Source organism: Rana temporaria, chromosome 3 (assembly GCF_905171775.1).
Source record: "Rana temporaria chromosome 3, aRanTem1.1, whole genome shotgun sequence".
Classification (NCBI taxonomy): Eukaryota; Metazoa; Chordata; class Amphibia; order Anura; family Ranidae; genus Rana; species Rana temporaria.
In genome coordinates, this window is record NC_053491.1 from 472,176,249 (window position 1) to 472,199,385 (window position 23,137).

Genomic DNA, 23,137 nt, shown 5'->3' on the forward strand with positions numbered 1-23,137 from the left:
CTCCTGCACAGTAATGATAGAGTGAGAAGGGGGCAAGCGGACATCTTTTTACACTCACCAGAGTTTTAGATTTCACAGTTATTTTCAACACAAAACGGAGCTTAAATGCTTAAATACAGTATTTGGAAATGCGACGGACTGTGTACATGTTAAATGTGAAAATCAGAGGTGTTCTGTCACATTAGCAAACATGTGAGGTCAGCAGGTTTGCTGCTGTTTTTAAAATGTAACATCTAAACAGTCCATCAGATTTCCAAATAATGTATTTAAGCAGATAAGCTACGTTTTGTGTTGAAAATAACTGTGAAATCTAAAACTCTGATGGGTGTAACAAGATGTCCGCTTGCCCCCTTCTCACTCTATCATTACTGTGCAATGGTGTGGGGGTGTAGCAAGATGGCGGCGACAAAACGTCACTTCCGGAGCAATCTGTGATGGGGAGCCGAATGTGACACTACACCGGCACTGGGGAGCTACAGATCATTGAGGGAACCATGAATGCCAACATGTACTGTGACATACTGAGGCAGGGCATGATCCCCTCCCTTTGAAGGTTGGACCGCAAGGCAGTATTCCAACATAATAACGACCCCAAACACACCTCCAAGATGACCACTGCCTTGCTAAAGAATCTGAGGGTAAAGGTGATGGACTGGCCAAGCATGTCTCCAGACCTAAACCTTATTAAGCATCTGCGGGACATCCTCACACGGAAGGTGGAGGAGCGCAAGGTCTCTAACATCCACCAGCTCCGTGATGTCGTCATGGAGGAGGGGGAAGAGGACTCCAGTGACAACCTGTGAAGCTCTGGTGACCTCCATGCCCAAGAGGGTTAAGGCAGTGCTGGAAAATAATGGTGGCCACACAAAATATTGACACTTTTGAAGTTTTCACTTAGGGGTGTACTCACTTTTGTTGCCAGCAGTTCAGACATTAACCACTTAAGACCCGGACCTTTAGGCAGCTAAAGGACCTTGCGATTCGGCACTGCGTCGCTTTAACTGACAATTGCGCAGTCGTGCGACGTGGCTCCCAAACAAAATTGGTGTCCTTTTTTCTCCCACAAATAGAGCTTTCTTTTGGTGGTATTTGATCACCTCTGCGTTTTTTATTTTTTGCGCTATAAACAAAAATAGAGCGACAATTTTGAAAAAAATTCAATATTTTTTACTTTTTGCTGTAATAAATATCCCCCAAAAATATATAAAATATTATTTTTTCCTCAGTTTAGGGCGATACGTATTCTTCTACCTATTTTTGGTAAAAAAAATTGCAATAAGCGTTTATCAGTTGGTTTGCGCAACATTAATAGCGTTTACAAAATAGGGGATAGTTTTATTGCATTTTTATTAATTCTTTTTTTTTTACTACTAATGGCGGCGATCAGCGATTTTTTTCATGACTGCGACATTATGGCGGACACTTCGGACAATTTTGACACATTTTTGGGACCATTGTCATTTTCACAGCAAAAAATGCATTTAAAATGCATTGCTTACTGTGAAAATGACAATTGCAGTTTGGGAGTTAACCACAAGGGGGCGCTGAAGGGGTTATGTGTGACCTCATCTGTGTTTCTAACTGTAGGGGGTGTGGCTGTAGGTGTGACGTCATCGATTGTGTTTCCCTATAAAAGGGATCACACGATCGATGCCGCCGCCACAGTGAAGAACGGGGAAGCTGTGTTTACCTCTCCCCATTATTCAGCTCCGGGGACCGATCGCGGGACTCGGTCACGGAGCTTCGGACCGGGTCGCGGGAGCGCACCGTGGGCGTGCGCCCGCGGTCACGGAGCTTCGGACCGGGTCGCGGGAGCGCACCACGACCCATGGCTGGGCACTTAAAGAGGACGTACCTGTACGTGCTTGTGCCCAGCAGTGCCATTCTGCTGACGTAAATGTGCAGGAGTCGGTCCTTAAGTGGTTAATGGCCGTGTGTTGAGTTGTTTTGAGGGGACAGCAAATTTACACTGTTATACAAGCTGTACACTCACTACACAACATTGTAGATTCTTCAGTGTTGTCACATGAAAAGATAGAAGAAAAGATTTACACAAATGTGAGGGGTGTACTTACTTTTGTGAGATACTGTAGCTAACTTACAGTTCGTAGAATACTTTTGTATTGATGAAAAATGTTGACGTTCATGTGCAGGCTTCTCAGTTGTATACTCTTCTTGGCAACTCTCATGAATCATGTGTGTGTTTCCGGGCGGGTGTTCCTTTCCTGCATTTGTTGAATCACGTTCCTGGAGCTAATGCTTAGCCTTCACTTCACTTTTCCACCCTCAGATATTATGCTTCAAGGGCTAAGGGTAGGGCGTCCCTTTAGGTTAACATGTTTCGCATTCGCCGGTTTTTGGCACGCTTCTTGAGAACAAAGGAAGGACATCTAATGGTGGTCTGTTTGATGTCTCCATAAGGCTGAGTTCACACTATACTACACAACTTTCATCCTACTTTGCTCAGTGACATTGGTCCTACATCCATCCGACTTTCATGAACAGGATACTACTTTGATCCGACTTTGCCCTGGACTTGAAGTCCGACTTTCAATGAGTGGGGATCCGACTTGGATCCCTGCCAATATCAGGCACTGTGTTTGATATGAATCTTGAGGGGGAACTCCACGCCAAATTTTAACAATAAAAAACGGCATGGGTTCCCCTCCAAGAGCATACCAGGCCCATGTGTCTGGTGCGGATTTAAAGGGAAACCCCCTATGCCGAAAAAACGGCGTGGGGGTCCCCCCAAAATCCATACCAGACCCGTACCTGAGCAGCAGCCCGGTCAGGAAAGGGGGTGGGGACGAGCGAGCGCCCCCCCTTCTTAACCGTGCCAGGCCGCATGTCCTCAACATGGGGAGGTAGGTGCTCTGGGGCAGGAAGGTGCCCTGGGGCCCTCCCACCCTCCCACACCAAAGCACCCTGCCCCCATGTTGATGAGGACAGGGCCTCTTCCCAACAACCCTGGCCGTTGGTTGTTGGGGCCTGCGGGCGGGGGGCTTATCGGAATCTGGGAGCCCCCTTTAAGAAGGGGGCCCCCAGATACCGGCCCCCCACCCTAGGTGAATGAGTATGGGGTACATCATACCCCTACCCATTCACCTGGAGGAAAAGTGTCAAAAAATAAATAAACACACTACACAGATTTTTTAAATATTTTATTAGTCAGCTCCGGGGGTCTTCTTCTGACTTCTCCGCTCTCCCGGGGTCTTCTTCTGTCTTCTCCGCTCTCTTCTTCTGCTCTCAGTGCTCCCCAGTTCTTCTCCTGCTCTCCGGTGCCTTCTGCCGGGCTGCGCCGCTGCTGCTTTTTTCTTTGTAGCTCTTTTACTAGCGGCAGCGGCCAGCCCGTGCTTCCTCCATCGTCTTCTTCCTCGTCGCCTTCTTCTTTCCTCTTCTTTTCTTCAGGTGTTGACTCGACGCTCCCTTGCGCTGTAATGCCGGGTGCACGGCTCGCAACGATTTATATAGGCCTCTTATGACGTCACCACCCGGAGCATGCTGGGACTGTGACGTCATAAGAGGCCTATATAAATCGGTGCGAGCCGCGCACCCGGCATTACAGTGCGAGGGAGCTTTGAGTCAACACCGGAAGAAAAGAAGAGGGAAGAAGAAGGCAACGAGGAAGAAGACGATGGAGAAAGCCCGGGCTGGCCGCAGCCACTAGGAAAAAAGCTACAAAGAAGAAAGCAGCGGCGGCGCAGCCCGGCAGAAGGCACCGGAGAGCGGGAGAAGAACCGGGGAGCACGGAGAGCAGAAGAAGAGAGCGGAGAAGACAGAAGAAGACCCCTGAAGTCAGAATAAGACCCCGGGAGAGCGGAGAAGTCGGAAGAAGACCCCCGGAGCTGACTAATCAAATATTTTAAAAACCTGTGTATTGTGTTTATTTTTTTGACACTTTTCCTCCAGGTGAATGGGTAGGGGTACGATGTACCCCATACTCATTCACCTAGGGTGGGGGGCCAGTATCTGGGGGCCCCCTTGTTAAAAAGGGCTCCCAGATTCCGATAAGCCCCCCGCCCGCAGACCCCGACAACCAACGGCCAGGGTTGTGGGGAAGAGGCCCTGTCCTCATCAACATGGTGGCAGGGTGCTTTGGGGTGGGGGGCCGCAGGGCGCCCCCTGCCCCAGAGCACCTACCTCCCCATGTTGAGGGCATGCGGCCTGGCACAGTTAAGGAGGGGGGGCACTCGCTCGTCCCCACCCCCTTTGTTGACCGGCCGGGCTGCTGCTCGGATACGGGTCTGGTATGGATTTTGGGGGCACCCCCACGCCGTTTTTTCATGGGCCTGGTATGCCCTTGGAGGGGAACTCATTCCGTTTTTTTGTTAAAATTTGGCGTGGAGTTCACCCTCAAGATCAGCAGAGTACAAGTCGCATGCCAAAGTCGGAAGCGTGCAAGACTGCAATCCGACTTTGATCCTACTTCAATGATATTCAATGGAGTGAAGTAGGATCAAAGTCGGACCAAAGTAGTACAGGGAGCATTTGCAAAGTCGCTCCAACATGTGTCAGACCAGTTAAGACGGCTCCCATAGGGAAACATTAATTTTCACACGTCATGCGACATGAGCTCCCAATGTCGGAGCGTTTGTCGGACTAGTGTGAACCCGGCCTAAAGGAGAAGTCCAGTCTAAGCTCAATCGGCTGGGCTTCTCCTAGGGGTCACAGGAGTGCAATTTGTTTTACATTCCTGTGACTCATTTTCAGCAGAGAATGTTCTGTAGTCCGGTCTCTGCTGACGTCACCAATATCAGTCCAGGCACCGCCTCATCCTGACTCTGGAAGTCTGGAACCGCCAGGTGCCTGGACTGATGACTGTCTTAGCCTCTCAGCAAGCCGTTCCCCGCCCCTCCACAGCTCAGCACTCCAATGAGCGTAAAAGAGCATGGGTGTCTCCCCTCGGCAGCCATTCAGTGGGGGTTGATCGTCCCGCTGTGCACGCTGGGGAGGGGTACTTAAAGAACGCCACTAAACTGAGGTCGTCCATCCTTGGTCTGTCGTCCCACCACCTCGTGGCCCTCCTGGCCGGGGGTGCCTGTTCTTGCAATCCTGGCTCCGGGACTACGTTGGTCCGGGGGTTGTGATCTGTTGAGTAGGCCCAGTAGTCAGCCTGGGTTTACGGTTTCAAGGTGATCCTGTGCTGTCCGTCCTGGAGGGAGGAAGCCGCTTGATGAAGGACCAATCTTGGAGAGGGCCAAGCATGAGGCTGGTAACTTGGGAGAGGCCTTGAGACTTCATCGAAGGATGCACCGTGTCCCGAGAGACTTGATGGTGATCGCCTATCAGACTTGAATTCTACAGAAATTAATCTGAAGAGATCCGGGTGCTGAATCCTGTGCTAGGGGATTCTGGACCAAAAGTGTCTCCACTCAAAGGAAGGTCTGTGGCAGAGACTGTACTTTGTTCCGTGCGCCACTCTGGTTGCTAGGCCGGTGAGAGAGGCCTATCCGGGTGTGCAATACCCTCTCTGGCTAGAGTGGCGACGAAAGCCGTGTTGCTGGAAGCAGGAGTGTTTCTCGATTTCTGGAACAGCTTATTGAATTAGCGCAATACACCCCTCTTTTTCATAATGTTTTTGCAACTGTTTATGTACCGATCGTGCTTTATTAACATGTTTTAATGAATATTCATAATAATGTAAAAAAAAATATAAAAAAATGTTATGCCCGGAATCCCGCTTTAAACTGGTCTGTCAACATGAACAGTTTCATAACCACCTGACATCTTGCCCTATAGCCAAAAGACGGCTACAGCACGGACTTCAAATGCCGGGAGGGCGTCCATGTACATCCCCTCGTTCTCGCGCCGCCCACACGAGAACGGGAGGACGTAATAAAAATCTAATTTAATTGTTAAAACATTTTCGAATTTATTTAACATCTATACAATATAATAATATTTAAAATATTAATATTTTTATTTAACATATTTATTTATTTATAAAATGTTGGATGTAGTACCAGGCCACAGTCCAACACCTTGACAAATTTCAGACTCTCAATGGCAAAGTAAAGTCTCAGTTCCGTTGCGAGAGGTCTCCAGAGGCAACAGCCAATCCCGGACCAGCCCCCCACATGTAGCACCACCCCTGAAGTAGCTGCTGGTTTGTATTGGGTGGCATGTTACTTATATTCCTCTGCCGTCTAGGGTACACGATGAGAATTGAGAAGAACTGCACATGTCCACACTTTAGGTGTCTTTTTCTGTGCTTTATTACCCAACGGGGTAAAATAATGAAAGTAGTAGTAGTTGAAGAGGTAGAAAAGGGTGATAGGTAATAGGTTCAGGTGTATAACTTTGTTCGGAAACAATCCTGCTTCCAACGATAAACTCTCGTCGCCACTCTAGCCAGAGTGGGTATTGTGCACCTGGATAGGCCTCTCTCACCAGCCTAGCAGCCAGGATGTCACACGGAACTTTAGCAAAGTCTCTGCCACAGACCTTCCCAAAGGTGGAGATGTATTTGGTCCAGAATTACCAAAGTAACCTTTTATTCGGTTGACCTTTGAGCCGCGTTTCCCTCTGTATATAAGACGTCCTCTTTGATTGGACGCCATGGATCTGAAGCGGGTAGCGCAGAAAATTTGCGGGGGCGCAGGGCAAAAACGGTGCCCTGCGCCTACGTAAAAAAAGGGCAAATGTACCTGAATCTACCCCTATGTTTTTCCAACTTCATCATTAAAAACGATGTTGCCCACACACCATCGTTTTTTAAAAATGATGAACAAAGCGCGGTGACGTACAACACGTACGACGGCACTCTGAAGGGGAAGTTCTATTCGCCCTGGGGCTGCTTTTAGCTGATTCCTTGTTAGTAAAAGACGATTCGCACTTTTTTGTCTGTTACAGCGTAATGAATGTGCTTACTCCATTATGAACGGTAGTTTTACCAGAACGAGCACTCCCGTCTCATAACTCGCTTCTGGGCATGCGCGGGTTTAAAACGTCGTTTTAGCCCCCACACGATCATTTTTTACAACCCAAAAGAAGGACATTTTCAAAAATGACATAAAAAATTTAAGCATGTTCGAATTGTATTTTTTGTCGTTTTTCAGAAGACGAAAAACGATGTGAAGCCCACACACAATGATTTTAAATGATGTTTTTATAAACGTCGTTTTTTTTTCATGCCGAAAAACGACCGTGTGTATGCGGCATTAGAATCACTCAGCACTTGGCAATTGGATTTGTTTACTTTCAATAAGGACATTATATTGCACTGAAAAACAAAACGTGAAACGTAAAAATCCTATAGCATTAGGGTACCTATGTTAACCCTTTAAGAGATGTGCTGATAAAAAAAAAAATTTGTTTTTCACTTATTGGAAGTAAACAAATCCAATTGCCAAGTGCTGAGTGATTCTAAGAGTGCTTGGTGCTCTTATTGTATGCCGTGATCACTACAATCCGTGCTCTTATACACCCCGCACTCACCAACTTTTTCACCCCTTCTTAGGGTCTGGTGCCTTCACAGTATAGGCCACTGTGTAGCCCTCTGGCCGTTATCCGTCCCCCTGCGCTGATGATGTTAGTCCAGTAATAGCCCATACATAGGAGAGAAAGGAGCCCCAGATAGTGTAGTATCGTTTCATAATTTATTTAAATAAACGAAAAATGGGTACTCGCATGTAGACAAAAACAGTATGGCATATAATGCTGACAAAAGTCTGATGCCTGGAAACGATGCGACGTTTTCTACCGGTTTCGTCGTGTGACTTCATCTGGAACGCGCTGAGCGTCACCTTCACTTCCTTTTTATAGCAGACTGTGACCCGTCTTCCACCATTTTGGGTGTGATATTGAAGACTGGAGCCTGAAATAGATCGCCCACCATTTTGGGTAGGTTTTTGAAGACCGAAGACCACAAATAGTCAGGCGGTGGCCATGTTTGGTGGGATTTTGGAGACTTAAATCTTACTTCCTATACTTAAATTGTTAGTATTAGCCTGATGGCCGTTTAAATTATTTTTGGAGACACAGACCAATACAAGGTTGTAAACATGCTATGTGTTACTGGAATCTTGTAACGTCTAATCCCCAGGTCACGATGTGCTATATTTAGACGGATAACAACAAGCTCAAAAGATTGGTTAAAAATTTGGTTAAAAAAAATAATAATAACATGTTAAAAAGATATAAAATATATTAAATATATATGTGCCATGGTAATGCACTAACCCTATTATGTTCCTACATCAATTGGTTATGTGTTCCCGTATTCTGAACCACAAGAGAGTTACACATCAGAATATGGGAACACATAACCAATATCAAAAACGGGTTTAACAAACACAGTGTTTCCAAACATTTCAGAGATTTCCACAACCGGGACCCCACATGTATGATCTTCTATGGAATTAATAAGATTAAAGCGGTGGTTCACCCTCCTTAACATCATTATACCATTACATTCGGCATCGTAGCGCGAGCTACGGTATGCCGGTCTTAAATTTTTAATCCCCGTCCTCACTGTGCTATCGATCATTGAAGATTCCGACTCCCGCGGGGAATGGGCGTGCCTATGGAGAGGGAGGATGATTGACGGCCGGCTCTGGCACGTCACGCTCCCCGAAGACAGCCGGAGTAGGACGTCATTTGCTTCTAAGTGAACGTGAATGGCGTCCAAGTGAACGTAAACGACGTGAAATCTAAATTTCACGAGCGGGAAGCGCAGCTATACTTTAGCATTGGTTGCCCCTGCTATAGCAGGAGCAACCTTGCGCTAAAGTCGCCGTACGGAAACTCCGTACCTTGCGTGCGCAGGGCCCGCGCAACTTTTGTGAATCGGTGGTAGTATGCAATTTGCATACTATACGCAGATCACAATGGCCGCGGCCAACGCAAGAATGCAGCCTGAGATATGAAGGCATAAGGAGGCTTATGTCTGTCATATCCTAGGCTGCAGTCGGTGTAACGAGGTTCCTGAATCAGGAGCACTCGTTACACCGGAGCAAGTAAGCACTTGCGCCGCGCAACCTATGGTTGCACGGGCGCAAGTGCTTCTTGAATCTGGGCCTCTGTATTTAAATCCCATGAGGCTTTGCTCCTTCTCCAGGCCTTTCTTTCCATTTTCTCCTTGGAAGCATGCACATGTCTGCTGAGTTCTATCCCACGTTAGCCATACCGATCCATCTCCGGTACGTTTATCTTTGTGTCTCTAGCTAGGTAGTTAGGGATGATCTAATTGTGTGATTATTTACTAATTGTACTTGTTTGTATCTATTACAGTTTTACTCTATCTTGTACTAATAAAAGTTCATAAGGATTCTGCGCCTACTGGAATGCATTGGTATGAGAAGAGTTATCAGTGTGCCCGAATACACATCAGTGTAGTGAGGGGCATAACACACACGGTCTGACTTTTTGCCAACAAACTTCAAAATCTGCAAGTTTTCAAATTAGTCCGATCGTGTGTACGCTCCATCGGACCAACTTTTTCGGGTTTCATTGGACAAAAAGTTTGGTCTGCAAACGGACAAACTTTACGTCAACAAAAGTCCGATGGTGCCTAATCCCACCGTGTGTACAGCAAGCCATCGGACTTTTGTACAAAGTGGAAATACGCCTGCTCAGAACCAATGTTAAAATCAACCAACAATAGCAGAAGTTAACCAAAGGGTGGCGGTAAAGAGCAGAAAAAACACGTGATGTTGGGAACGTTTTACAAAAGTTTGCAGGAAAGTCTGAGCGTGTGTATGCTATGGGTGTGACCGGACAACTCACTTCGGACAAAAATCCAAGGGAAAGTTTGTTTGATGTTCGACCGTGTGTACGAGGCTTTAGAATCACTCAGCACTTGGCAATTGGAGTAGTTTACTTCCAATAAGGACATTATATTGCACTGAAAAACTATTTTTTTTTTATCAGCACATCTCTTAACCACTTCAATACCGGCTCATTGTCATATGACGTCCACAAAGGACCTCTACCGATCCGGGTGGACGTCATATGACGTCCTGGGCTTTGTGGGGGGATATCTGAATGATGCCTGCAGCTAGAGGCATTATTCAGATATCGTTCTCTTCTGCCGGCGATTCTGCACAACGTAAGAATGATCATAGCAGCGGTTCCGCCGCTAGATCGTTCTTACAGGCGGCGGGAGGGGACATCCCCCCCTCCCGCCGCCATCCGGTGCTTCTCCGGGCTCTCCCGTGCCATCGGGGGCCCGGAGAATGAACCGTCCGGCGCTGGCAGGAAGCATAGAGATGACTAGTGACCAGATGTCACCAGTCATCTCTTTGACCGTCGGAGGACCTGGGCGCGATGTGATGACGTCACGCCCGGGTCCCCGTAAGTAAACAAAGCCGCAATTGCGACTGCTAAGCAACAGTAATCATGAGATCGGTGAATTTTTTTTCACCGATTTCATGCTTTCCAGCCTGGAGGAGAGATGTGGGGTCTTTTTGACCCCGCATCTCTCCATAAAGAGTACCTGTCACACACATTCCTATTACAAGGGATGTTTACATTCCTTGTAATAGGAATAAAAGTGATAATAAAAAAAAAAAGTGTAAAAAAATAAATAAATATGTAAAAAAAAAAAAGAAATAAATTTTTTTTTTAACGCCCCTGTCCCCAGTAGCTCGCGCGCAGAAGCGAATGCACACGCAAGTCCCGCCGACATATGTAAACGCCGTTTAAACCACATGTGTGAGGTATTGCCACGTGCGTTAGAGTGCCAGCAACAATTCTAGCACTAGATCTCCTCTGTAAATCTAAAATGGTAACCTGTAAAAAAATTCAAAGCGTTGCCTATGGAGATTTTTAAGTACCGAAGTTTGGCGCCATTCCATGAGTGTGCGCAATTTTAAAGCGTGACATGTTAGGTATCTATTTACTCGGTGTAACATCATCTTTCATATTTTACAAAACAATTGGGCTAACTTTACTGTTTTGTTATTTTTTTAATTCATGAAACAATTTTTTTCCAAAAAAAAGGCGTTTAAAAAATTATTGCGCAAATACCGTGCAAGATAAAACGTTTCAATGACCGTCGTTTTATTCCCTAGGGTGTCTGCTAAAACAACATATATAATGTTTGGGGGTTCTGCGTAATTTTCTAGCAAAAAAAATATGATTTGTACATGTAGGAGAGAAGTGCCAGAATAGGCCCGGTATGGAGGTGGGTATAAACCCCTGTATGGAAGTGGTGAAATGAATTACGCCTGGATCTCCTTCTTAATGTCGCCCAGGTACCGACTGACTGGTGATCAATCCCTCAGTGTCCGGCTACCTTGATCCCCGGTGGTTTGTCGAGGCCCTTTTGAAACGCCAGCCTCTCAATGGTGCTCCTCAGACGGACTCCCCACCGAACAGCAATACAGTGTGGGATCCTCCAAAGTGGGAACCCAGTCGCTCACTGGATCCCCGTCGCTGTTCAGATGCTCCGGGCCAACATGGTCCAGGAACCAGGAACACCGCGTGGCAAGCACGCCCCGGCCAGGTAGGCCATAACGCCGGGGCGCCGTGATGTGGTCACTCTAAAGGTGGGGGCCACACTGGAAGAAGAAGACCCAGAACCAATGGCATCTGCCCCATAAATACCCCTCCCCAGCATGCACAGCGAGGCTACACCCTCCTGATTGGCTGCTGGGAAACCTTGACTCCACTGCTGCCACCTGCAGCACCGGGGTTGGAAGAACACCCCAGTACAACATAATAGCCCACAGCACAGCCAAGCTGAGACAGAGACCCTGTTTTGCACTTAACAATCTGGATCAGAGTCTAACTACACTCTGACCTACACATAAATTTAACGAGCACCGGTACCATAAAGTACACAGGCGCTACAGTAGTGTAATGTAGTGTGGTGTAGTGTAGCGTAGTAGAGTTTGTGTCTATAAAGATAATTCCTCTGTTTTATCCAAGGTCTGAGTGCCCCCCCGACCCTCTAAGCCCAATATTTGTGCATTGGGATTGGGCCAGATACAACTCTGCAATTGGGAAACGCACTCAGAGCTAATATTCCAAAGTTCACTCATCTCTGATAATATTCTCCGTCTGTTCACACTCCGATATACAGCAGGAATAAAGATGATTTACTTACATTCCCAGCACCGAATTCAATATCAGGGACCTCAGGTGGGAACATTCCGACGCAGAAACGTTATCCCCGTGTTTCATCACCCTTTATAATAATAGAGGAAGAGTTCCTATTAGAATAACATGTAACATAGAATCAATTATCTTCTCTTTCTCACTTTATTTCTCTCCCCCTCACAACGACGTGCTGAGAAAAATGAAGTTCAATGCTTCCGAGCATGCGTCGACTTGATGCTGAGCATGCATGGATTTTTGACCGATGGATTTCCCCACAGACGATCGTTTTTTTCTATTGGTATTTTAACCAGCAGATAATTTTAAAACATGTTCTATGTTTTTTCAACCGATGGGAAAAAAAACAATGGGAGCCACACACGATCGGTTCGACTGATGAAAACTGTCCATCGGACCGTTTTCATCAGACGAACCGATCGTGTGTACGCATCATTTGTCTCCTTTCTCTCTCTTTTTCTCTATGTCTCTCTCTAACTTTCTCTCTCTCCCTCTCTATTTTTTTCTATCCTTCTCTCTCTTCCTTTCTCTTTCTTTTGCATTATTTTTTTCCTCACTCTATTGCTTCCTCTTTTCCCCCCTCTCCTCCCCCTCTCTCTCTCTCTCTCTCTCTCTCTCTCTCCCTCTCTCTCTCTCCCTCCATCCCTCTCTCCCTTCTCTCCTCCCCCCTATCTCCCCTCTCTTTCTCTCTCCCCCTCTCTCTCTCTTTTGCTTTCTTTTTCTCTCACTCTGTCTTCCCCTCTTTCTCTCTCTCTCACACCCTTTTCCCCCCCTCTTTCTCACCCGCCTCTCTCTCCCTCCCTCTCTCTCCCTCCCTCTCTCTCTCTCTCTCTCTACCTCTCTCTCTACCTCTCTCTCATTATCTCTATCTTTCTCTTGCTGTATTTTTCTCTCACTTTCTTCCTTTCTCTTTCTCTCTCCTTTTCTCTTACACGTTCTCTCTCTCTCGCTCTCTTTTTCTCTCACCCTCTCCCTTACTTGCTCTAAGTCTCATGTATCTCTCTTTTTCTCTGTCTTTCTTTAACTCTCTCTGTCTCTCTTTGTCTCTGTCTCTCTCTCTCTCTCTGTCTCTCTGTCTCTCTCTCTTCAATTCAAATAAGCTTTATTGCCAGGACCCAATACATTTCAGAATTTCCAAAGCAGATGAGTTTGTATAGGGGGGAGGGGAGTAATAGGTAATATAAAGGGGAATATTTTCTATCACACATTCTCTCTCTCTCTCTCTCTCTATCTCCCTATCCCTTTCTCTATATCTCGCACATTCTCTCCCTCTCTCACACACACATTCTCTCTCTCTCTCTATCTCCCTATCCCTTTCTCTATATCTCGCACATTCTCTCCCTCTCACACACACACATTCTCTCTCTCTCTCTCTCTCTCTCTCTCTCTCTCTATCTCCCTATCCCTTTCTCTATATCTCGCACATTCTCTCCCTCTCACACACACACATTCTCTCTCTCTCTCTCTCTCTCTCTCTCTCTCTATCTCCCTATCCCTTTCTCTATATCTCGCACATTCTCTCCCTCTCACACACACACATTCTCTCTCTCTCTCTCTCTCTCTCTCTCTCTCTCTCTCTCTCTCTATCTCCCTATCCCTTTCTCTATATCTCGCACATTCTCTCCCTCTCACACACACACATTCTCTCTCTCTCTCTCTCTCTCTCTCTCTCTCTCTATCTCCCTATCCCTTTCTCTATATCTCGCACATTCTCTCCCTCTCACACACACACATTCTCTCTCTCTCTCTCTCTCTCTCTCTCTCTATCTCCCTATCCCTTTCTCTATATCTCTCACATTCTCTCTCTCTCTCTCTCTATCTCCCTATCCCTCTATCTCTATATCTCGCACATTCTCTCCCTCTCACACACACACACATTCTCTCTCTCTCTCTCTCTCTCTATCTCCCTATCCCTTTCTCTATATCTTGCACATTCTCTCCCTCACACACACACACATTCTCTCTCTCTCTCTCTCTCTCTCTCTCTCTCTCTCTCTCTCTCTCTCCCTTTCTCTATATCTCGCACATTCTCTCCCTCTCACACACACACATTCTCTCTCTCTCTCTATCTCCCTATCCCTTTCTCTATATCTTGCACATTCTCTCCCTCACACACACACACATTCTCTCTCTCTCTCTCTCTCTCTCTCTCTCTCTCTCTATATCTCCCTATCCCTTTCTCTATATCTCACACATTCTCTCCCTCTCACACACACACATTCTCTCTCTCTCTCTCTCTCTCTCTATCTCCCTATCCCTCTATCTCTATATCTCGCACATTCTCTCCCTCTCACACACACACACACACATTCTCTCTCTCTCTCTCTCTCTCTCTCTCTCTCTCTCTCTCTCTCTATCTCCCTATCTCTTTCTCTATATCTCGCACATTCTCTCCCTCTCACACACACACATTCTCTTTCTCTCTATCTCTCTCTCTCTCTCTCTCTCTCTCTCTCTCTCTCTCTCTCTCTCTCTCTCTATCTCCCTTTCTCTATATCTCGCACATTCTCTTCCTCTCACACACACACACATTCTCTCTCTCTCTCTCTCTCTCTCTCTCTCTCTCTATCTCCCTATCCCTTTCTCTATATCTCGCACATTCTCTCCCTCTTACACACACACACATTCTCTTTCTCTCTCTCTCCCTATTTCTATATCTCGCACATTCTCTCTCACACACACACACACACACATTCTCTCTCTCTCCCTCTCTCCTTCATTCTCTCTCTCTCTCACACTCTCTAGTCCTCTGTCTCTCACACTCTCTCTCTCATTCTCTCTCATCCGCTCTCTCTCTCTCTTTCATTATCTAACTCTCTTTCAGTGGCGGTGCGTCTATAGAGGGCGCCGGAGTGCCGCCCTTTCTGGCTCTCGCACCGCCACTGATTACAATAACATAGATTCATGCATTGCATGAATTTGTTATTGTTGCCGCCGACTAGCATTCAGATGGCCGGATGGTGAGCGCCGGCCACCTGAATAACGGAAGCTGGTTGGCAGTGTGGAAGTGCCTATCAGAGCCAGTGGCTTTCTGAGTACAGCCCTCAGCCTTCCGGAAACTTATCTAAGGGACGTACAGGGGGGGGTGCGTTCCTTAGATAAGACTGACAGGCGTCTCAGCCAATCAGGTTCACCGGTTCTGGTTACCGGTAACCTGATTGGCTGAAGCGTCATCGAGGGCGGGAGAAGACATCGAGGGACGTGGAAGGAGGATGGCTGACCCCCAGAAAGGTAAGTGCCGGGGGGGGGAGAGGGGCATTTTACAGGGCACAGTGGTGACAATGGGCACAGTGGAGACAATTAAAGGGAACAGTGGCGACAATGGGCACAGTGGCGACAATTAAAGGGCACAGTGGCATCAATTGGCACATTGGCGACAAAGGGCACAGTGGCGACAAATGATGGGCACAGTGGCTGCGTTTGATGGCATGGCACAGTGGTGACAATTGATGGCACAGTGGCGGTGTTTGATGGCATGGCACAGTGGTGACAATTGATGGCACAGCGGCGGTGTTTGATGGCATGGCAGAGTGGTGACAATTGATGGCACAGTGGCTGTGTTTGATGGCATGGTACAGTGGCGGTGTTTGATGGCATGGCACAGTGGTGACAATTGATGGCACATTGGCTGCGTTTGATGGCATGGCACAGTGGTGACAATTGATGGCACAGTGGCGGTGTTTGATGGCATGGCACAGTGGTGACAATTGATGGCACAGCGGCGGTGTTTGATGGCATGGCAGAGTGGTGACAATTGATGGCACAGTGGCTGTGTTGGATGGCATGGTACAGTGGCGGTGTTTGATGGCATGGCAGAGTGGTGACAATTGATGGCACAGTGGCTGTGTTTGATGGCATGGTACAGTGGCGGTGTTTGATGGCATGGCACAGTGGTGACAATTGATGGCACATTGGCTGCGTTTGATGGCATGGCACAGTGGTGACAATTGATGGCACAGTGGCGGTGTTTGATGGCATGGCACAGTGGTGACAATTGATGGCACAGCGGCGGTGTTTGATGGCATGGCAGAGTGGTGACAATTGATGGCACAGTGGCTGTGTTGGATGGCATGGTACAGTGGCGGTGTTTGATGGCATGGCACAGTGGTGACAATTGATGGCACATTGGCTGCGTTTGATGGCATGGCACAGTGGTGACAATTGATGAGCCCAGTGTCTGCATTTGATGGGCCCAGTGGCTGCATTTGATGGGTACAGTGAGGCTGCAATTGTTTTTTTTTTTTTTTTAGTTTGTGCCCCCCCAAAAATGTTGAGCACCAGCCGCCACTGCTCTCTTTTTTCATTATCTCTCTCTTCTCCTCTCTCTTTTTTTCTCTCTCGCTCATGCTCTCTCTCTCATTCCTTTTCTCTTTCTCTCTTGCACTCTCTCTCATCCCCTTTCACTCTCTCTCTCTCTCTCTCTCTCTCTCTCTCTCTCTCTCTCATGCGTTCTCTTATTCTCTCTCATTCCCTCTCTCTCTCTCTCTCTCTCATGCGTTCTCTTATTCTCTCTCATTCCCTCTCTCTCTCTCTCTCTCATGTTTTCTATAATTCTCTCTAATTCTCTCTCTCATTCTCTCTCTCTCTCTCTCTCTCTCTCTCTCATTTTCTCTTTCTTTCTGTCTCACACTCTCTCTCTCTCTCTCTCTCTCTCTCTCTCACACACACATTTTCTCTTTCTTTCTCTCTCTCATTCTCTCTCTCTCTCTCTCTCTCTCTCTCTCTCTCTCTCTCTCATTTTCTCTTTCTTTCTGTCTCACACTCTCTCTCTCTCTCTCTCTCATTTTCTCTTTCTTTCTGTCTCACACTCTCTCTCTCTCTCTCTCTCTCTCTCACACACACATTTTCTCTTTCTTTCTCTCTCTCTCTCTCACACACATTTTCTCTTTCTTTCTCTCTGTGCTTCTATAAATCCTTCTTCCCCTGTTCCTGTGTAGAGTACCCCCCCCCCCCACTCCCTCCATAGAATGCAGACATTACCGGTAGTGCTGGGTCCGGTGCGGGGGGTGTAGGCTCTGGTAGAAGAGGTAACAAGTCATGACAGTAGAAAAGCTCAGCAGGTACTTCCATCGGCTCACCATTATCAGATGTAGAACACTCAGCGAGTGCGATCACTTCACCGGAGATTGGAACATTGTACCGGGAAGGTGTGTCTGTATTCCTGTAGGGACAATGATTGACATTAAGCTCTGTGTACACTTCTATCATCTCACTGACTGGTTATTCCTGATGGACTGACCCCGGGGCGACCTCCTGACCTCACTTCTCTATCGCAGCCCTTCCACTGCCAACACAAAAAAGGTCGTAATAGTTATTCTCACCTACCATCTCTTCTCCAACCAGACCTTATATACAGCTTACTGGTCCATCACCACCTCCCCCTCCACTATACATACAGCAAGGGGAAATGTTCAGTCTATAATTTTATTGGTCGGTTTATTTCAACAGTGAGAGACAGAATAGCAACAAAAATATCCAAAAAAACACATTTAAAAAAAGTCATAAATTGATTGGCATTTTAATGAGTGAAATAAGTATTTTACCCCGTCGCAAAACATGACTTAGTACTTAGTGGCAAAACCCTTGTTGATAGAGTTGAGCGAACCCGAACTGTAAAGTTCGGGTTCGGTACGGATTTTGTTTTTTTTCCCGAACCCGGACCCGAACCCGAATAATTGCTGAAAGTTTGGGTCCGGGTTCGGAGTTCGGGAAAAAAAATGCGCGGAGGTCCCCCCTAATTCAATAACCAGGCCCTTTAGGAACCCCCATCCGCCATCAATTTAAAAAAAAAATGACGTAGGGTTCCCCCTAAATATCCATAACCAGACCCTTCAAGTCTGGTGTGGATTTTAAGAGGAACTCCACCCCAAATTAAAAAAAAAAATGGCTTGGAGTTCCCCCTAAAATCCACACCAGACCCCTTATCCGAGCACTTTGACCTGGCCGGCCGCAGAAAAGAGGGGGGGACAGAGTGCGGCCCCCCCCCCCTCTCCTGAACCGCACCAGGCCACATGCCCTCAACATTGGGAGGGTGCTTTGGGGTGCCCCCCAAAGCACCTTGTCCCCATGTTGATGGGGACAAGGGTCTCATCCCCACAACCCTTGCCTGGTGGTTGTGGGGGTATGTGGGCAGGGGGCTTATCAGAATCTGGAAGACCCCTTTAACAAAGGGGACCCCCAGATCCTGCCCCCCCCTGTGTGAAATGGTAATGGGGTACACTGTACCCCTACCAATTCACGAAGGAAGTGTAAATAGTAATTTTTTAGAAAAAAAAACAATAATAATTAAACCAAATAAAAATCCAGCGGTGAAAATAGACGATCGATGTTGCTCGCTGCTCCATCGCTGTCTCTATCCAGCGTCGGGTGATCTCTCCAGCGACGGGTGATCTCTCCAGCGACGGGTGATCTCTCCAGCGATTGGTCCAGCGATGAGAACATCCATCCATTCAGAGCACAGCTCAGCGAATGACGCGCCGATGCTTTGACGTTTTTTTTTATAGGGGAGCTGGGCCACGCGTCACGTGACCCCGTCCCGCTCTGACGCAAGGGCTGTCCCAGTGACGTAGCAGAGTGTGCGTCAGAGGGGGACGGGATCACGTGACGCGTGGCCAGCCTCCCCTATAAAAGAAACATCAAAGCATCGGCGCGTCATTCGCTGAGCTGTGCTCTGAATGGATGGATGTTCTCATCGCTGGACCAATCGCTGGAGACATCACCCGTCGCTGGAGACATCACCCGACGCTGGAGCAGCGAGCAGCATCGATCGTCTATTTTCACCGCTGGATTTTTATTTGGTTTAATTAATAAAGTAATTTGTTCTACGGTGTGTGTGTTTTTTTCTGAAAACTACTATTTACACTTCCTTCGTGAAATGGTAGGGGTACAGTGTACCCCATTACCATTTCACACAGGGGGGGCCAGGATCTGGGGGTCCCCTTTGTTAAAGGGGTCTTCCAGATTCTGATAAGCCCCCTGCCCGCATGCCCCCACAACCACTGGGCAAGGGTTCTGGTGATGAGACCCTTGTCCCCATCAACATGGGGACAAGGTGCTTTGGGGGGCACCCCAAAGCACCCTCCCAATGTTGAGGGCATGTGGCCTGGTGCGGTTCTCGAGAGGGGGGGCCGCACCCCCCTCTTTTCTGTGGCCGGCCAGGTCAAGGGGTCGGATAAGGGTCTGGTGTGGATTTTAGGGGGAACTCCACGCCATTTTTTTTTTTTTTTTTGGGGTGGAGTTCCCCTTAAAATCCACACCAGACCTGAAGGGTCTGGTTATGGATATGTAGGGGGAACCCTACGCAATTTTTTTTTTTAATTGACGACGGGGTTCTCCTTAATATCCATACCAGACCTAAAGGGTCTGGTTATTGAATTTAGGGGTGACCTCCACGCATTTTTTTATTTTTTTTTACTAAAAGTCAGTGTCCTATTGACTTCAATGGGGTTTGGAGTTTGGGTTCGGGTTCCAGGTGTCCGCTCAACTCTACTTGTTGGCAATCACAGAGGTCAGACGTTTCTTGTAGTTGGCCATCAGGTTTTCACACATCTCAGGAGGGATTTTGTCCTCTTTGCAGATCCTCTCCAAGTCATTAAGGTTTCGAGGCTGACGTTTGGTAACTGGAACCTTCAGCTCCCTCCACATATTCTTTTATGGGATTAAGATCTGGGGACTGGCTAGGCCACTGAAGGACTTGAATGCCCTGGTTGAGGAAAGGAGGTTCTCACCCAAGATTTGACAATTACGCGGTTCCTTCACAAAACATGACTTAGTACTTAGCGGCAAAACCCTTGTTGGCAATCACAGAGGTCAGACGTTTCTTGTAGTTGGCCACCAGATTTGCACACATCTCAGGAGGGATTTTGTCCTCTTTGCAGATCCTCTACAAGTCATTAAGGTTTCGAGGCTGACGTTTGGTAACTCGAACCTTCAGCTCCCCCAACATATTTTTTATGGGATTAAGGTCTGGAGACTGGCTGGGCCACTCAAGGACTTAAATGCCCTGGCAGAGGGAAGGAGGTTCTCACCCAAGATTTGACAGCACATCGTCCCTTTGATGTGGTGAAGTTGTCCTGTCCCGTTAGCAGAAAAACACCCCCAGAGCATAATGTTTCCACCTCCATGGGGGGATGATGTTCTTGGGGTCTTCCAAATACGGCAAGTTGAGTAGATGTCAAAGAGCTCAATTTTGGCCCCATCTGACCACAACACTCTCACCCATTTCTCCTCTGAATCATTCAGATGTTTAATAGCAAACTTCAGATGGGCCTGTACATCTTTCTTGAGCAGGGGGACCTTGCGGGTGCTGCAGGATTTCAGTCCTTCATGGCGTTGTGAATGTTTACATTCCTTGTAATAGGAATAAAATTGATAATTTTTATTTTATTTTTTAAAGTGTCAAAAAAAAGCGTCGCCTAATGGGGATTTTGACGTACCGAAGTTTGGCGCCATTCCACGAGCGTGTTCAATTTTGAAGCGTGACATGTTAGGTATCTATTTACTCGGCGTAACTTCATCTTTCACATGCAAAAAAATTGGGCTAACTTTACTGTTTGACCGCTTAAGGACCGCCTCCTGCACATATACGTCGGCAGAATGGCACGGCTGGGCACAAGCACGTACAGGTACGTCCTCTTTAAGTGCCCAGCCGTGGGTCGCGGGCGCGCGCCCGCGACCTGGTCCAAAGCTCCGTGACCGTGGGACTCGCAGACCCAATCGCCGCTGGAGTCGGAGCTGAAAAACGGGGAGAGCTGTGTGTAAACACAGCTTCCCTGTTCTTCACTGTGGCGCCGTCATCGATCGTGTGTTCCCTTTTATAGGCTAACACAATCAATGACATCACACCTACAGCCACACCCCCTACAGTTAGAAACACAAATGAGGTCACACTAAGGGCCCTTTCACATGCACGGACAAACGGTCCATTTATTACAAGTCAGTTTACGGACTTGTAATGTATCCCTATGGGATTGCAGACGTTAGCGGATGATGCATCCGCTAACGTCCGCAACCATCCGCGTCTGCAAAGATCCGCTTTTGCGGACGGAAGAAAACCCTATTTTTCTTCCGTCCGGCGGAACGGATCGGATGAATACGGACACGGTCCGTATTCATCTGATTCCCCATAGGGAAGAGCGGAGGAGAGACAGGGCAGTCTCTGCACTGTGTGCGGGGACCGCCCTGTCCGCCGACAGCTCAGCGGGGATTAACGGAGGAATCCCCGCTGAGCCAAACGGGCTAACGGAGCGGATAAATACGGATCCGCTCCGTGTGAAAGAGCCCTTAACCCCTTCAGCGCCCCCTTGTGGTTAACTCCCAAACTGCAATTGTCATTTTTACAGTAAACCATGCATTTTTATTGCATTTTTTGCTGTGAAAATGACAATGGTCCCAAAAATGTGTCAAAATTGTCTGAAGTGTCCGCTATAATGTCGCAGTCACAAAAAAAATCGCTGATCGCCGCCATTAGTAGTAAAAAATAAAAAATTAATAAAAATGCAATAAAACTATCCCCTATTTTGTAAACGCTATAAATTTTGCGCAAACCAATCGATAAACGCTTATTGCGATTTTTTTTACCAAAAATGGGTAGAAGAATACGTATCGGCCTAAACTGAGGAAAAAATAAATTTTTATATATTTTTGGGGGATATTTATTATAGCAAAAGGTTAAAAATATAGATTTTTTTTCAAAATTGTCGCTCTATTTTTGTTTATAGCGCAAAAAATAAAAACCGCAGAGGTGATCAAATACCACCAAAAGAAAGCTCTATTTGTGGGAAAAAAAGGACGCCAATTTTGTTCGGGAGGCACATCGCACGACCGCGCAATTGTCAGTTAAAGCGACGCAGTGCTGAATCGCAAAAACTGGCCAGGTCCTTTAGCTGCCTAAAGGTCCGGGTCTTAAGTGGTTAAAAAAAAAAAAAAAGCATGAAACATTTTTTTTTCCAAAAAAAAAGTGTTTGAAAAATTGCTGCGCAAATAGCGTGAGAGATAACAAGTTGCAATGACCACCATTGTATTCTCTAGGGTCTCTACATAATGTTTGGGGTTTCTATGTAATTTTCTAGCAAAAAAATATGATTTTTACAAGTAGGAGTGAAGTGTCAGAATTGGCCTGGGCACAAAGTGGTTAAGATATTGTAGGTGACTGACAGGAAACAGACGGGGTTGCTGATATGGGAAAGTGTAGAACACATTTATGGTAAGCGCCAGCGATGCCACCGCCACAATCAGCTGTACACTAATTAAAGTGCACACCTTAATACAATAGGCTGTGCACACCTATAAAAGCAGGTTAATGGGTGACACACGTTAATGCTTGTGCAAATGTAAACCGACCCTCAATGAACCTTTAGACCAGGGATCTCCAAACCTTCTCAACAAAGGACCAGTTTATTGTCCTTCAGATTTTAGGAGGGCCAGGCTGTGGCTAACAGGAATATAAAGTTCCCTGGCATTACAGTGGAACCTCGGTTTACGAGTAACTCGGTTAGAAAGCTTTTTAAAAGACAAGCAACTTTTTTAAAAGAATTCTGACTGGGTTTGCGAGTGGTGTCTCGCAAAACGAGCAGAATTCAAGCTAATGGGGCCTGCAGTACCACATTTGGCCTGAGGTGGTGGGGGGGCGCCGGAGCTGAGCGGAGCCTTACGTCACCGATCGCAGCTGATTGGTGATTTTCGGAAATGCATGAAAAGGCCAGAGGACAGCTCAGCTGACCTCTGCAAATCTCGGGAACAAATAGCTAGATCCACATAGATGGCCGCAACTTTAAGGCGGCGTAGCTTAAGGCATTTAAGCTACGCTGCCGTAAGTTAGCGAGGCAAGTACATGATTCACAATGTACTTGCCTGTTATGGCGGCGTAGCCTAAAGCGGGCGGGCGTAAGGGCGCCTAATTCAAATTTGTCTGAGGGGGCGTGTTTTATGGTAATGAGGCTTGACCCGACGTGATTGACATTTTTTCTCAACTGCGCATGCGCCGGGCGCCTACATTTCCCAGTGTGCATTGCGGCTAAGTCCGCCGCACGGGCCTATTGATTTTGAGGTGGACGTAAACGATGTAAATCCCTATTCACGG

At 47.1% G+C, this 23,137-nt stretch overlaps 1 protein-coding gene across 3 annotated transcripts in view; it reads right to left on the reverse strand.

Annotated features, from left to right (window-relative positions):
* The window catches only part of LOC120933634 (alpha-2,8-sialyltransferase 8E-like), a 135,523-nt gene that overhangs the window by 57,802 nt on the left and 54,584 nt on the right, over positions 1–23,137 (reverse strand). For 2 of the 3 annotated variants that reach the window (XM_040346944.1, XM_040346943.1), the window contains exons 2-3: positions 17,038–17,218; positions 12,050–12,130 (exon numbers count right to left, since the gene is read on the reverse strand). In XM_040346944.1, the coding sequence (XP_040202878.1) occupies positions 12,050–12,130; positions 17,038–17,138 (182 nt within the window). In that variant the 5' untranslated portion in view covers positions 17,139–17,218. The remainder of the gene's footprint in view (positions 1–12,049; positions 12,131–17,037; positions 17,219–23,137) is intronic. The other variant, XM_040346945.1, reaches the window with a different exon arrangement.